We start from the raw sequence: 16,050 nt of genomic DNA on the forward strand, positions 1-16,050 counted from the left end.
TCCTACAGCACAATATTCAATTTATAAGTCTCAATGCAGTGAGACACTGATGTATGTTTCCATGGTGGCGCTAAACTTATTATGATTAAAAAATGTCTATCTGACAGGTTAGCACTGTCCTGAAGGACAAAAAATTGACATTAAAAGAGCTTATTTCCCAAATTGTATATACAAAACTTTGAGTTAACTTTGGAAAAAGTTGCTGAAACCCAACTTGACCAGCCTAAGAATCCCCACAGCAGCAGCATAGTGAGCAAACCCAAATGCAACAATAGAAATAAAAATTGCGGCAAACTGAGACCCCAGTAACAATATGAGACAAAATATATACACACTATGGCAGCGCTATCACATGGAGAGAATGAATGAATGCATTCTTTATTTCCATCAATGTAAATGTGCATACATCAAGCAGTGGGGCCAACAAAAAAAGCCATACTAGATCACCTGGCTTGCCCTTGGCCCTATGTAATACAAAACAAAGGTAGGGTGGTCAACATTCCGCACTACCAATACGGAAATGTGACAAAAAAGTGTAAGACAGTGGGAAGCCAAAGCACTTCACAACAAAAATATACATGAATTTGGTGTGAACTTGCCAACAAACTGATATCTTGTGGGTTGGATTTTGTGGGAGCTATGTCAAATTTACATAGCCGGTTCAACAATGAGGGCAAACAAACAACATCTGTGGCAGTCTAAAATCCATTTTTCTATTTTTGTGTAGGGTAAGGTATATTATATATTCGCAATGTTGGCTCAGATATGACTTAATGAAGACTAATGCATGGCTACAAAAACCACATGCTTTCAGTTTTTTAAACAGGATATTATGTGATACGGAACTGAAGGCTTTTGTAAAGTCTACGAAGAGGGCATGTGCAACATTTTGTTTTTCTTGTAATTCTAAAAGATATTTTTTTATGTAAGTGAGGCCAGTTTGGTAGACCATCAGTGTAAACATCCATACAGTGTTTGAAAATTTTTGCGAAATTTCAAACATTTACGAAAGTAACTTTTTCAACCCCTTTGCCAAGTACTTGGAGAATTGAGATGGGATGATGGTAACCAAATCCATTTTTATTATATTTCTTATATGTAGGAATGACTTTCGCAGCTTGCATTCGTGCTAGGAAAACTGCTTGCATGATTCCAAGGTTGAACGTAAGCACAAGTATAGGGGCGACCTCTACAATAACATGTTTGACAGGTCCCATCTGAGGCGTTCTGCTGCTGAGGATGAGGTCGCGGGTTAGATTCCCACCACGGCGGCTGCTTTTCTGATGGAGGCGAAAAGCAAAAACACCCGTGTGTATGAGATTTCGGTGCACGTCAAAGATCCCCAGGTGGTCACAATTAATCCGGAGCCCTCTACTACGCCTCATCGCCTGGGTTGCGTCGGCGTGTTAAAACCCTACAAACAATCAGGTCCCGTCTGCATATTATCACTATGGCAGACATGGCTGTTATTTAGATATTGGAAACTGCGTACTACCTCATTACCCTTACAGGTGCTACATGCATGGGGCCTCTTATCAGAGTGCAATACTTTATGGATAACTACCTAGGACACTGCAATAAGCTTTTCTCACAGATGCTACACTAACAGGGCCTCTCACCATAGTTCAATCTCATGCAGGCCCAGGTGGTCTCTGTGTAAAGATACACAAACTGAAGATACAAATGAATGGCTACTCGCCAGAGTGCACTCTTTCATGAGCAACCAGTCTGCGTTTTTCACTAAAGCTCTTCTGACAGATGCCACACACATAAGGCTTTTCACCGGTGTGCAACCTTTCATGAGCAACCAGGTTACCCTTTTGAGTAAACGTCTTCTGACAGATGCTACACACATAGGGCTTCTCAGCAGAGTGCGATCTTTCATGACAAACCAGGCTCGATCTTACAGTAAAGCTCTTCTGGCACACGCTACACACATAGGGCTTTTTGCCAGAGTGCAATGTTTCATGGGCAACCAGGTTGCGCTTTTCCCTAAAGCTCTTTTGACAGATGCTACACACATAAGGCCTTTCACCAGAGTGCAATCTTTCATGAACAGCCAGCTGGCCTCTTTGAGTAAAGCTCTTCTGACAGATGCTACACACGTAGGGTTTCTTGCCAGAGTGCAATCTTTCATGAGCAACCAGGTGGCCACTTTGAGTAAAGCTCTTCTGACATATGCTACACACGTAAGGCCTTTCCCCGGAGTGCAATCTTTCATGAGTAACCAGGTGGCCTCTTTGAGTGAAGCTCTGTTGACAGACGCTACACACATAGGGTCTCTCGCCAGAGTGCAATTTTAAATGATTACTCAGTAGGCATTTTTCCTTAAAGCCTTTCTGACAGATGGTACACACATAAGGTTTTTCACTGGAGTGCAATCTTTTATGACGAGCCAGTTGGCTAATTGTAGTAAAGCATTTCCCGCAAATGCTGCAGGCGTAGGGCTTCTCACCAGAGTGCACTCTTTCATGATTAACCAGATCGGCTCTATAAGTAAAGCTCTTCGAACAGATGTTACACATGTAGGGCTTCTCACCAGAGTGCCATACCTCATGCCTAAGCAGGGCGGGTCGGCAATTGAAGCTCTTATTACAGGTGCTACACACAAGGGGGTTCTTGCCGGTGTACAGTTCCATATGTATGTCCAGGCTGCACTTTTTATGAAGCAAGTTTGGGCCAAAAGTGCAGATGGAGGTTGTTTTCATGGGACAAACTTCCCCATGAGAAATGTGGTGGTCGCGTTGTTTCTCGGACAGACTGGAGTGCAGCTTCCCTCCCAACTGGATTTTCTTGCTTTCAGTAGAAAAACTCCTCAGTGGGAAAATTGAGACACAAGATTAGAATGGGTCAGAATAATGCAAGAAACAAGCTAAATGACATCTTGACCTAACAAACTGGTTTTGTGCCCAGAAACGCAGTGTTTACGTAAACATTCCCACAGTACACAGTGCAGTGAAGGTCCAAGGTGTGCGACTATTTGCAGAGGATTTAATTCGAACTATACAGATTGACTAAATTAAAAAATTACGGCACATCTGCTCACTTCACTGCAAATCTCCAAAGATGATAGTTTTCTGCCGCCCTGCCGAACTGTGACTTTTTTCTCTCCCTGTCTAGCTCCGCCACCAATAAACAGTGGACATTTACTCAACTCAATTTAATTTCACCGCATTCCACAGCTGCCACACCGTCTAATGGAGCCTTTTGCTGCGACTGGACTTCTAGGAATGCCATGGTGCACCGCAAGCGCTTTTTGTATTTTGGGGCCAAAACGTAATTCTCAAGGTCTATTCCGTTTTCTGAAAATTCAACAGCACCATGAGCCCTCGCTTGGTATAGTTCATCGTTTAAAACAGCAAATTCCCGTCTTGTCGGCCTGCATTTATTTCCTGTTACCCTGGCATCTTTCCAACGTCCCACATTCAACAGCCTCATCAGCAACTCTGCAACTGCTGCGACTGCCTGGTCTGCAACTTCAGGAACATCATTAGTTTTCTCTGTACTATTCCCTTCCCCCAGTTTTTAAGATGTGAAAGAACTGTTTTACAGTGTTCTGCAAGAACACCTTTTTTTGGAAGTTGGGGACTCCATACTTACCTATAGAGCAATCAAGTTCTAGAATGAAATGTATGTTATCATTACTGATTTCTTGGATCTGCTCAGTATTTATTTGTGGTTAGTGTGCATTCAATTCGAAGGGACCATCTATTTCCAGCAAGATGATGTCACCATTCGTTCCTGCATAGCACCGGTGTTATATGCGAGAACAAGTTAATGGCAATGGCTCATGTACGATATCACTCCGCCTAAGCGACAGACCGGGATGCCAACGGGTGTGCGCATTTTGCAAGATTGCTATGAATGCACGATATTGTCTGCCTTTTCTTATGTAGTTTGTTTGTCATTGCTTCAGTCAATTAAAAGCATATTAAGTTGGAAAAATCACAAAAACGGTCCGTGCCATGTTAAAAATATTCCCAATGACGCACCACTTGAGCTGCGCAGAGTAACATCCAGCTCTGTGATGAGACACAGTGGCAACCTCCACTGTCGTTCTTAACTTGTACCGGAGTATAGCAGACATTTACTTGGCAAAACGGGATATGAAGCTCCTCAAGGAATTGACACCGCTTGGTGTAACAAGATGTTTCCACTATGTTGATTAGTATGCATGCCTTTGCCAGCAAACCTTGACAGAGCCATCCATAAAATTATGAAACAGTTCCGCGGGTTGCATGTGGTTCACACCCGAAAAGCCAGAAAAAAATGCTTGCACTTTCTTTACCATTTTCTAAAAGGAGAATTCTACACATGTTGGGCCTATCACACGAGAGGAGAAAAGGAACTGCTCCCTTATACTCTTTGCACACCAAACTGATAACGCACGGAATTGTAATTTTTGCAGTACGCGAGCAATCAAAAAATAGTGCTCGCCCAAAGTGAGGGACAGCTTTGATCGACAATGTACAAGGCTAAAAAATAGTGGTTACTGGACACATCTTGCCTCGGTGACAGACAGTGCTGCAAAAGTGAAAAACACAAACAGCCCTGAGAAGAGTAAGGAAAGACCTGTAAAGCGGCCAAATGTCACGAACTATATTCATAGGGTTTCGCACTGGCTAAAAAAAGTGGGCACCAAATATAATATCCCGGATTTGTTCTCTGCTCCATTAAAGGACTGCAAGACTGCAAATCAGAAGAAAAAAGATTTCGAATGTGGCACATGGCACAGGTGCAAGTTTGTCAACTGCACAGAAAGCATTGCATACAAGATCCCTCTCAGTTGTGGTAGGTCTCATGTGAGTCAATCAGGACGCTGTCTCAATGACAGATTAAGGGAACACCACAATGCATGTGCGCCACTGGCGGTAAATGAAAATTTGGCCTTGCAGGTCAATGGTTGTGTTAAGGGTTGTTCACCAGATTTTGAGAGGGCAACTATCTTGTTTTGCTCGAAACACAAGATTACTCATGAAGTACTTGAAGCATTTGCAATGTTGTCAAGAGCGGAAGCATTAGCGCCACTTCAAAAGGCTTTTGACAGGTTTCATAGATAAGGAATAGATACCATCTCAAAAAACAAACTGCACACAGTTTGTCTTCATGTGTTCTTGTCCCCATTAATTTGCGCGCCGTTTGTTTTTTCAGATGCACCATTACCAACTCACCCAATTTTCAACTTTCGCATATTCTGTTTATCAATAAGTTGTATTTTTTCGAGTGTGTGCTTTTTAGATTTTTCATATATACGACTCGAGCTTCCCGATGACTGCGCTGCCTGCCATCGCTTCTCCGCGGTGTCTATGGGATGGCAGCTGGGTGGCTGATAGGGGCTCACGCAGAGTTTTGCTTAACTTTCGCTTCTTGTTGCCTTTCTGCGCTCTAAACAACTTGTTATATGGTCATGTCTATTGGCAAATACTACGTTTAAGGCACTTCAAAAAATAGCTGCGGCTTGATAGAGTGCTTGAACGCCAACAAAAGCTATCCATGGCCGCGGTTCTGCGCGCTTCCTGATCGAGCCGCAACGGACGGCAGCAGAATGTCACCACTGTCACTTCCGAATACGTCAGGCACAAGTGAATTGCATTGTTGCCTCATTTAGATGAGATACTGGCACAGGGAGACATCGGTTTCGCCTTGCAGTGCGTACAACGAATGCGGCCTCATTTCGAATATATACAACGAAGAAAAATCTGACAACCACTTGTGCATTTCAGGGAAATAAATGCAACACAAAAATGTTAAGCATATTTTAAGGCTCTGCGTCATTAAATATGTGCACACTGACAGCTTATAACAATGACCAAGGAAAGTTAATGAAACCATGAAATAATAAATGGTCTGCAAGTGAAACAAATTAGCTCGTACCGGAGTGAAAAAAAAAACCCAGTGCAGGTTCCGAAATGCTAAAGACATCCATTCAAACTTCGCCAGGTAGGACTCACCAGACCGAACTTGATGCAAAAAGCACTACGATTTCGCCGGATATGAGGGGGTGGAGAGGAGGGAAGGGTACGCTTAACTATCAGTGTGCCCGAATGCGGAACGAAATCCAGGAAAGAACGGTTTAGTAATCACAGACACAGGCTACAAGTTCACTTTCCTTTCATTTTTCGACTACAATGAACAGCTGATCACTTGGTGGACGCATCTTTCGAAGTACAGTATAGGCAGTTCATGAAGGATAAAAGGTGTCGCATGAGTGTGGTATGTGATAAGGCCCTCTGATTTTAAGTTGTGCTAGTTTATACAGGCTCACTGTGCCATATGGTGATGTTTCGAACGAGCGTGTAGTCGCGTATGCTGCTTAACCTATGAGCACGTCGCTGCTCTGCTCACGGAGGATATACCAGGTGCGTGAGGTATTTGAGAACGCTTTTACTTATCGCTATACACACCAGCAGCCTCATCATATATATCTAGGCGTATGGCTTCTTGTTCGTCTACCCCTTATCATTAATGCTGCGCAGTTTGTTCAAAGATGGAAGTGTACGAGTTGAAGCAGGAAATAAAATGCCATGTAGTCCTTGTCGCCCTGGCCGCGCACCCCACCGACTTGGGAATAGCCACCTTTCTGAAAGTAGTGAAGTCTTTCATTTACAAGTTGTGGACAGAACTGATTGTGGCAGTCACGTGGCATCAGTGGCGAAAAGGAAAAAGCAGTCAGCGGTCAGACATCACCATAACCCCTTAATTTCCCCGGCAACGGTGCTATCCATTGACTGCAATAAGGGTGATGTCATGCCACAACACTTTTATTGCAGGACTCCGGGTTAATGCTTCTGGTTATGTGGATGCGCTTGCCCCTGTTGTAAAGCCATGGATAGAGAGTGCTTCTAAGGAAAGACCATTGTCCTTTCAGCAAGATTCGGCTCCTGTCCGCACCGCCTGCATCCCCCAATAGTGGCACGGCTGAAAACTTCTGCGACCCCATCACCCCCAACTTGTGGCCTCCTAGTTCTCCAGATTTAAATCCGCTCGACTACTATGTTTGGGGCATCGTTGAGGAAGAGGCCAACAACGACCCGCATAATACAAGAGACTCGTTAAAGGCCACCATTTCTCACTCAATGGCCAACATCTCTAAGTAGCACCTGATCCGCGCATGCAGCCGTTTGCGGAACCGAATCGAATCACTTATTGCGGTCGATGGCGGATTGAGCAGTTACGGAAATACACCATAGGAGAAGTACTTCGCAAAGTTTGATGAAAATATGTCTGATTTTGCCGGAGATATTCTGTTGTGCCTGACGGAAGCATTCTGTTCTCATATACCTCGTGCACCCGGTATGTAGCAGATGAACGTTTGTGAGCGCTCACCTCAAAAGAAGACGACCCGGCATTAAAGTCTACCGTGTGCTGATCCCTGTATAATTTTGCATTATCCACCATACTTTTTTCACAGAATGTTCGTGAAATGCTATGCCACACTGCGTGTGCCACGTAGTGATCAATATTTGAGGTATGATATCGGCAAATGTAGCTGGCGTGCTGTCAGGTATGAGGGCTCGGCTAGATTATGCAAGCGCACAAAACCCATTCACATCAGTGTATAGCCGTAGCTTGACCATCTGAGGAAATGCTGCAAATGAATTCTCTGTTAGTAAATTTCAGGGCAATGAGATTACAGTCAGCTTCATGTTTATGCCGGCTGCGCGATGCTGGCCTGTAACACACACCTGACGCGCATACAGACCGAATGTACAACACTGAGATCGCATTAAAAATGTTTCCACTCACGTAAATACACCACATTTGCGAAGAGAGTGAGTTCACCACATTAATATGTATTGCAAACACATACAAACGGGAAATTTCAGTCGTGAACGTCCCCCAAAAGCAGCGGCGACAGTCAGGAATGGGCCAAAGCGTCCCACAGCTGCTTTCAAATTGGGTCGCTAGGGAGATTTCAGTGTCACCCCTACAGGCAGTTCTCGAGGCGTATAGCCCCCTTTTCATGCTAATAAACTGTTTTAGTTTGTGCTTCACCTCGTCTGTTCCTGTGTTTCTTTCCCTGTTCGTCACACGTTTTCACATCAGGTAGCGTGCAAACTGCACTTTAGATGTTGAAACACCTCCAACTAGCCCACTTTCAAGCCTTGCTGAATCGATGCCTATGACAGCATATGCTTCTCTACATTATATAAAGAGATGTAGCAGCTGAGGCCACAACATTACATTCACGCAGAAGCATGCTGGTCTTCTGCGTGAATGTAAAGACGACTGGAATTTTTTATTTTTGTTTACACGGGCAGTTTTGTTCCAGTTAGCAGGGTGCCCACGCCAAATCTTTAGACAATGATGCCATGCAGCGACGAAAGCACTGCAGCATCTTCACTCGTGAAGCAGTAACCAAGGCTCAGTGCTGTAAAATGTGGCCTCGTTTTTTATGTTTTTTTTTCTAACTGGCGAGAAAAATGTTGCCAACAGCGACTAGTATTTACTTGTTTTTTGACGAAGTTGTTTGAGCTGAATCGATTTCATGTAGTGCACCACCTGCTATACTCCTCCGCGCCCCGACCGGCGCGATAACAGTGACAACAGCGTATCACCTCGCGTCGGCGCAGAGCTCTTCGATGGTGTCGGCGTATTCGCGCTCCAAAAGTCGACCGGCCGATTGTGCAGTGGGCCGCACAGCTAGCTGCCGTACTCGTTCACGCCCCGACCGGCTGCGACAACAGCGTATCGTCTCGCGCCGGCCGTTCTGCTTGTAGAGACGCCCAGCCGCGAGCTTGCAGCGCGGTGCACAGCCGCCGTAGTCGTTCGCGCGCCGACGCACCGAGCGGCCATGACAACAGCGTATCCTCTCGTGTCGGCCGTTTTACGTACTAAGCACTCGTAGAGATGCTCGGCTGCAAGCTCGCAGTGTGCCGCACAGCTGCCGTAGTCGTTCGCGCGCCGCCGCACCGCCAACCAGTCGCGCCAACAGCGTATCGCCTCACGTAGGCCGTACACGCGTTTTGCATGCTCCTCGAGTCGACCGAGAGCCTGCTGCCACCGTCGCGACCTCGAAATCGGCCGTTGTGCTACTGCCGTATTCGCTCTAGACCGCCCCCGCACTTTTCAAATTTGCTCTTTATGTATCGGCAACCCCGAGTTTCTTCAACTTCTCGCATTACGGAAACGCGCGAAAACAATTATTCATGCAAGAAGCACGAATTACACTGCTCACTCCCGTGAGGCCACACGTAAAAGGGCTACTGAGGAGAGGCGACGGCCGCACAAGAGTCCTGACTGGCCGCCGCAGTGGCGACAAGTTGCGGCGACACTCCGCTAGGTGCTACGTCGGCTGAAGGGGCGTGTTTTCGAACGGTTTTAATAAAAAATTCCCCCGCATTTCCCCGAGGGGGAGAATGTGAAAGTGCGAATGCACGGTTGTCGGCCCGCTTGCGGCGCTTGCGCTCGGCCCCCACAGCCCACCGCCTCGCCGCCTTCTCTTCCATCTCTTCCATCGGGTTTGTAGTATCACGTGTACACCACGCAGTTATCAAGCCGCTATAACGCCGCTGAGTCGCCAACGCACGCCGCTGACGACGTAGTTTGAATGCGTTAAAGATATAAGGCGCGTCACTAACACTGATATCAGCGTCGTGTCCGTGGCTTGGTCGGTAGAGCGTCGCGCTGCGGCCGCAAAGTCCTCGGATCGAAACCTGGCGCCGGATGCTGTTTCTTTTTTAAATATAGAGGAGCACTGCGGACGCCGCCGCCGCCGCCGCCGGCGGTGGATGGTTTGGGGTCGCTTATAAAGTGCATTCGCACTTAAAAGACTGCGCGTTTGTGAAGTTTAAACTTAGGTCACAAGGGACTTTAGAGGTGCACACGACACATTGAAGCAGAATTTAGGGCAGGTAAATTTTCGTTGCAGTTGGCCTTTAAGGTCCATCCTGAAAGAGCTGTCGGGATATGCTGTCCTCTTGTGTCTCCAGCGGTGCATGCGCCGTCGTGCAGCTTTGAGCACAGCCTGGCGTCGCCAAAGCGAAGTGGTCGTCAACAAAACCCTGTATCCAGCCTTTTGAATAGTTTGATATTCCACAGTCTTGTAGCCATTTCCTGAAAGGCGTCGCGCAACTGTCAGTGCCTTGGTGGTGCACTAGCTCGTGCAAAGACAGCCGAGCCATGTTCTTAGATTGGTTTTGAGCCTCCCGTGGATTTTCTCCTCTACCTCCGTTCCTGACGAGTGCATTTTCCTGATAGGTGTCAGCTCCCAATGAGGTTCATCTGATTCTCTACCAGGCCTGGTACAATGACGTGAAGTTGTCAGCAAAGCTTGTTCAGCCTTAGTGTCTTCAGGTACCCAGAAGGACACATATGTGCATTTGGATGCAACCTCCTGGACTACGTCTACGATTGGTGCTAGCCGAGCTTCACGAATGTCCGGTAACGGTTCACCCTTCATGAAGTCGGGAAAAAAGATGTACTCGAACTCAAGCTCACACAGTAGTGGCTCTATCCTTTCGTTCAGGTCATTTATGTCACGTGTTCTGTTGTGTACTTGGACGGAAGCCGCTGAGTTGTCCTTGTATGCGGCTGGCATGGCCTCACGTTCTTCACAGTTGTTTTTCGCTGGGTCGCTTGACACTACCTCGGTGCTGGCTCTCTCGTTGTCAATACCTGGAACGTGGCGGTGGGCCGTCGTCTCGACACGGCACCGATACCCCTTGCACCCACGTAGCTCACCGTTGAAAGTTGAAACCTGCAGCATCGGCAGGACAACTGGTGAAGTCCACGTGTGCGAGCCGACATGGGAGGGTTCATGTGGACGGTGTGAAGTTCCCTTTCCGGTAAACTTCATGCCGGCTGCCCGCAGATCGTTCAAAGTCGATCGCAGCCTACTGAGGGCCCCGCATATCCTCTCCTGGTAGTGCAAAAGGTCGTAGCAATCGTGTTCGAACTCGTCTCGTTCCAGCAGCTCACCTACCATATCATTCAGCTTGTTGAGTTCGGCGTCCTTCTGTTCGAGCTCGTTGATAGCAATCTCCAAGTCCGACACAGATGGTGAGAGAGCTTGCTGAAGTGTGGTCGCTGCCTTAAGCAGCCTCGTAACTGCAGCACAAAGAACCTTTCCCAACGAACGTGGGCGTCCAGGTCGTCACCAGCTTGGTACTCGGGGGACGTACAGTTGCTCCCAAGCATGGTACCCTGGACGTGACGGGGCGTATCTGAGTCTTGTTGACGGTTCCAGTCAGTCGTAGGTGGGCGGTCAGGGCCAGCCATGCCAACCTCCAGCTGAGGGCAGGGCTGATCAGCGGAACAACAGTCGTAATCGCGGGGTTCTAGGAACCTCAAACCGGACGGGACGTAGGTGGTCTCCGTCGTCGTCGCGTGCGGTCATCCTCCCGGGTTTAACGGCACCAGAAAATGTAGCGGAATAACGACGCAAGGCAGACCTGGACCATGACTGCCCTTAGCGGGGATGACATATTTACTCGCACGGTCTACACGATGATGGTGATACGACTGCCGCATGCCCATATGGAGATTCGACACTGCCCAGACGGACTGGCACCTCAAGATACCACAATGAATGCGGTCATGGAGAAGTGTCGGTTCCACGACACGAGTTGGTTAAACAGCTTGGAAGCTACACCTATAGTCACCAGTGAGGTGCAGGTTTAAGGTAAACGACATTGCAAGTGGCCTTACAGCCCACGTTCAGTTCCACTTGGTACGACGTTGGCAATGCAGTCTCAGTTTCCAAAATCTGCCGTGGTCACGGCACCATTGTCCACACTCACAAACTTGCTGCAAGTTGATCTGGCAATGGCTTCCCAAAGTTCTGACAGCTTGCTCCAAACTTTGGCAACACCGACACCATTGCACTTATCAGGATTGTCAAAGAACCACACGTGCACAAATGCCGCCACGTCTGAAGAAGTTTACGATGGTTTCATTTGTAACGTCTGCCCAAGACCTATGCAGCAAAGAAAGGGCACCCTGCCAATTTCTACAATTCCTGCCTCATTATTCAAGATCGTGCTGAGGGTTCTCCTCGGAATCTTGTGCATCATGGGGCACTCAACTTTCACCATTCAACTCAATTTGACTGCCACCTTAACGGCAAAGGGCAAGCCTTGCTGCTTAGTAATCGCCACCACAGCAACACTGCATTAAAAAGCCTACAAACTGCAAACAAAGCAAACACCACAAACAATAAAAACAGCGAGGCAACTCTCCTACGACTGGCTCTTTGAGCAAATGCAGCAGATGGGCCAGGATCATTTTTGCAGGGGGGGTGCCAATGGCTCACCCTACATGGTGTGATATGATAGTCAGAGCGAGAAGAAAAAACTGTTCATGAATGGCTGGGCAAAGCCAATTTCAGAGTGCGCCAATGTGTTTCACCTCTGCCATGAAGAAGAAAAGCAAACTTGGGGAGGAAGGGGTACTTTTCCGAGAATTCACGTTCGAGTCGCTGCTATTGCTCTTCAATGTAAGTTTAATTTTTATAATGTATTCACGTAGTAAATATAGCGTTTAGAAATAGTTCAATATACACGATAATTTGATGTAACAAGTTCGATGTAGTCAGGTTTGACAGTATTCATCTCATGAGCTCAAAGAAGTTGACAGGCACCATTTGTCTTTACACCTTTCCAGTGTTGTGTACAACGTTCCCCTAGCACTTCCAAAGAAGGTGCAGGTCGAACAGGGCACACCTAATGATCAATCGTCAACATTAAAAAATGGCCACCTGCTGGATCACAATTCCACAATCAGGGTGTCCGCAAGTTTATCAAGCCGGGTACTATGTCTTGATGGCTGACAGCTTTGTTACCCATCCCAGTGACTGACCTCCACCCAATGTTCACTGTCACTTGTATGGATTGATATTTTAAATTTGATGTTCTTATTTTTCTGCCTTTGTTGCTCTCTTTCCTTGGTACACCACACGAATTGTGCAATAAACTTGCAGTCCTTATTCAGTGTGTTGCTCCTTGATTCATTGTTAGCAGTTTTAAATTTTCATAAATGTACACCAACTAGCCCAATTCACCCATAGTGCCTATTTCAACCTGTACATACAGATAAAACCTTCTGCTGATTTAGTGTTGAAAATCTTGGCTGTGATAATATTGACATTCATACGGCCATTTAAGAGGGGACACTGGTCTTAAAACAACTTCTTTTCATTTTCGAGTAAACGTCGTGAAACTTGTCAGTCTTGCTGCTTTTTTCCCACTGATTTCAAATATGCCATTATTTTTTCAGCTGGTCAATTAGTTCCCAAAATAATTAGAGATAATTAGATTTTTTGGTCAAACAATAGACAAAATAGTGCCAGTCATAAAACTCTAATCTTTATATTTTCGAACACTATGAACCCTGGTGAATGCAGTATTCGAAGCACTTTTTTTATGCATCCCTTGGAACTAATTTTCCACCTCATTAAACTTAGGCGGCACCAGTGGCAATGAACCATTTTGAGTATCCATTTCAAGCACCGAAGTTTAATGAGCTGTACAATTAGTTCCAAGTGATGCATCAAAAAACTGCTTCGATTATTGCACCCACCAGGGGGTTCATAGTATTGGAAAATGTAAAGATTACAGTGTTATGACCCACACTGTTTTGTCTATTGTCTGACCAAAAATGGCTAATTATCTTGGGAAATAATTGACCAGCTAAAAAAATAATGGCATATTTGAAATCAGTGGGAAAGAAGCAGCACAACTGACAAGTTTCCCAAAGTTTACTTGAAAATTAAAAGAACTTGTTTTTAAGACCAGTGTTCCCCCTTATGCATTGGGTGTTTTATACACTGTTTCTATTTTCATTTGTGCAAGAACATACTCTAGCACTGAGCAACATGAATTTTTTCTAAGCCTGTCCTTTACACAGTGTGTGTTCTACAAGCAACAACATTGCAATTATTGCAACCCACCCTGTGTTACCAGAACATGGGTGGCAGGAGAAGGTGTCAGGACCAACTTCTGCTGCAACAATGGCACCACCTCCTGAAGCAGGGAATTTTTCCGAGGCACCATCTTGAGTGTTGTGACCATCCTGAACTGAAAAAAAAAATCGATAGTCCAAGTGTCTACAGGCAATCACTGTGGTATAATCATGCATACTTTTCATTCAAATGTTAGGAGGTAGGGTATAAAAATTGCAAACGTGAATATGGTGGCATGTGTAAGGCAGCAAGTTTGACCCAAGTTTGACCTGTTTTGTTACACAAAAACAAATGCGCTCATGCGTTAGGTACAAATTTCTATTAAAGAAGGACTAACAAAATTTCCGTGCTATATTTTTTATTGCAATGGGTGCTTAGCAGCCAAGCAACGATAGGATGGCACACTGGCTGGTCAATTGCAGCTCAAATCATATAGTATTACAGCCCCGTCTACTCACGTCAGTTTCAGTCACGACGAAAGAAACACAAAGGCGGCCACCACGATAGGACAGCATTCTTAATGTTACTGTTCTCAATGCACCACGGCCAGCCTGGATGCGGGCCCTAGGGTGAAAGAGAATATCCAGACCGGCTGTGGTCACATGTGCCCGGGCAGCATGACATCAATCCCAAAACTGACGTAATACACAAGGTGCAGCCGTGTGTGCCAACAGCAGACAGCACCTTGGCTGTGGCGCGAGAGCCCCGATGTTGGCAGTTGGGGCGAGGCGCTAACTGCGCCATGTTGATGTTGATGTCGAAAAGGTATCCATTCTGAGCTTCCTCATGCCTGCAAAGTTTGAAATTCATTTAAAATATCTTATACTGAATAGTCAACATTGAAACTTCCTGGGAGTATCTCTCCATATACAAAGGGAGCTTTTACATAGTTATTTTAGCTTTGAAATTTCGTGCCAGTACTATCTTGAATGGCGTCCTCACAAGAGTAGTCTACTTTACTGCTAGCACAAACAGGGTAGTTACTTTAATTATTACTTGTTTGCAAAAAAAATGGCTGCAACTAAGAAATGCTCACTGGCTAATGCAGTCAGAGATTCTTCCTTTTCCATTTTTTGCAATATGAAGCTGGAGCAGTCTCTGCAGGCATCAAAACTGCAAGTGGCATAAGGGACAGCAGAATGGCACGAGCATGCGAATGCTTCATTAAACAGAGCCCCAGGCAAAAACGAAAATTTGCAGAATGACTACTGGAAATCTTTTTGGCACTGTTTGTTCTTGCATATAAGATCAGCAGCATGTTTTCGCTGATGCCACTTAAACATCACAAATGGTACAGGGACAGCATCATTAAATCAGCATACCAATGAGTGGAGAGAAATTTGCAAACCAATTCTGAAAACGTGGATCATCCCAGATATGCCCGACAGCACCTGGCACCTTCCTGCTGATTACTGTAATATTATGAGTCACTGCTTATCACCTCCCTACCACCTCCATTTCATTGGATGTGTGTGGGCCGTGTCTAAGAAACGAAACTAAGACAGAAGAACGGTTGACAAATGTGCAGTTTTTGCATCCAGCGTGGCTTGAAAGGAGGTACACTCAGCAGCTTTATGATGATGATTTTTTTCTGGCACAAGGTCATCAAAGGGCAAAGAGTGCCAAAAAAATTACTGAGAAGCTAACACGGAGTACAAGAGCTGGTCAAATAGAGTGCTTAAAATACAAGACGGCTGGTGTATAGAAAGGATGAAAAGCAAAAGTGCTTAAAAGATACATAAGGTGACGGGTGTACAGGACTATACTCGGGAACAAGTTAAGAACAGCAACAGCTCATGTACCGTATCACTCCGCCTAAGCGACGGACCCGGATGTCAACGAGCGCGCGCGTTTTGAAAGGAGACTGCTATGAATGTGTGGTATTGTCTGCCTTTTCTCGCGTAGTTTGTCATCGCTGCAATTGTTTGTAAGCATATTGAGTACAAAAAATCACGGAAACGGCTCGCGCTATGTTCAAAATATTCCCAGTAATGGACTACTTGCGCCACGCATAGTAACATCCGGCTGTGGTGACGAGGCACAGTGGCAACTTCCGTTGCCGTTCTTAAGTTGTAACAGAGTATAGTGTAAGACTAGGGTTGGTACGAGAAGAGGCAAAAAAAGTGAATCTCTATCAAAAACTTATACAT

The 16,050-nt window shown here is 45.8% G+C and overlaps 1 protein-coding gene across 7 annotated transcripts in view; it reads right to left on the minus strand.

The window, feature by feature from the left end:
• Positions 1-362: 362 nt before the first annotated feature.
• The window catches only part of LOC144158156 (uncharacterized), a 70,260-nt gene continuing 54,572 nt past the window's right edge, over positions 363-16,050 (minus strand). For 4 of the 7 annotated variants that reach the window (XM_077688814.1, XM_077688816.1, XM_077688813.1 and 1 more), the window contains exons 8-9: positions 13,889-14,015; positions 363-2,814 (exon numbers count right to left, since the gene is read on the minus strand). In XM_077688814.1, the coding sequence (XP_077544940.1) occupies positions 1,692-2,814; positions 13,889-14,015 (1,250 nt within the window). In that variant the 3' untranslated portion in view covers positions 363-1,691. Of the gene's footprint in view, positions 4,525-13,888; positions 14,016-14,082; positions 14,691-16,050 lie in introns of those variants that run through there. The other 3 variants (XM_077688815.1, XM_077688819.1, XM_077688820.1) reach the window with 3 other exon arrangements.

This window comes from Haemaphysalis longicornis, unplaced genomic scaffold, assembly GCF_048455015.1.
Source record: "Haemaphysalis longicornis isolate Haplotype H1 unplaced genomic scaffold, Haemaphysalis longicornis Haplotype H1 scaffold_10, whole genome shotgun sequence".
NCBI classification, from domain to species: domain Eukaryota; kingdom Metazoa; phylum Arthropoda; class Arachnida; order Ixodida; family Ixodidae; genus Haemaphysalis; species Haemaphysalis longicornis.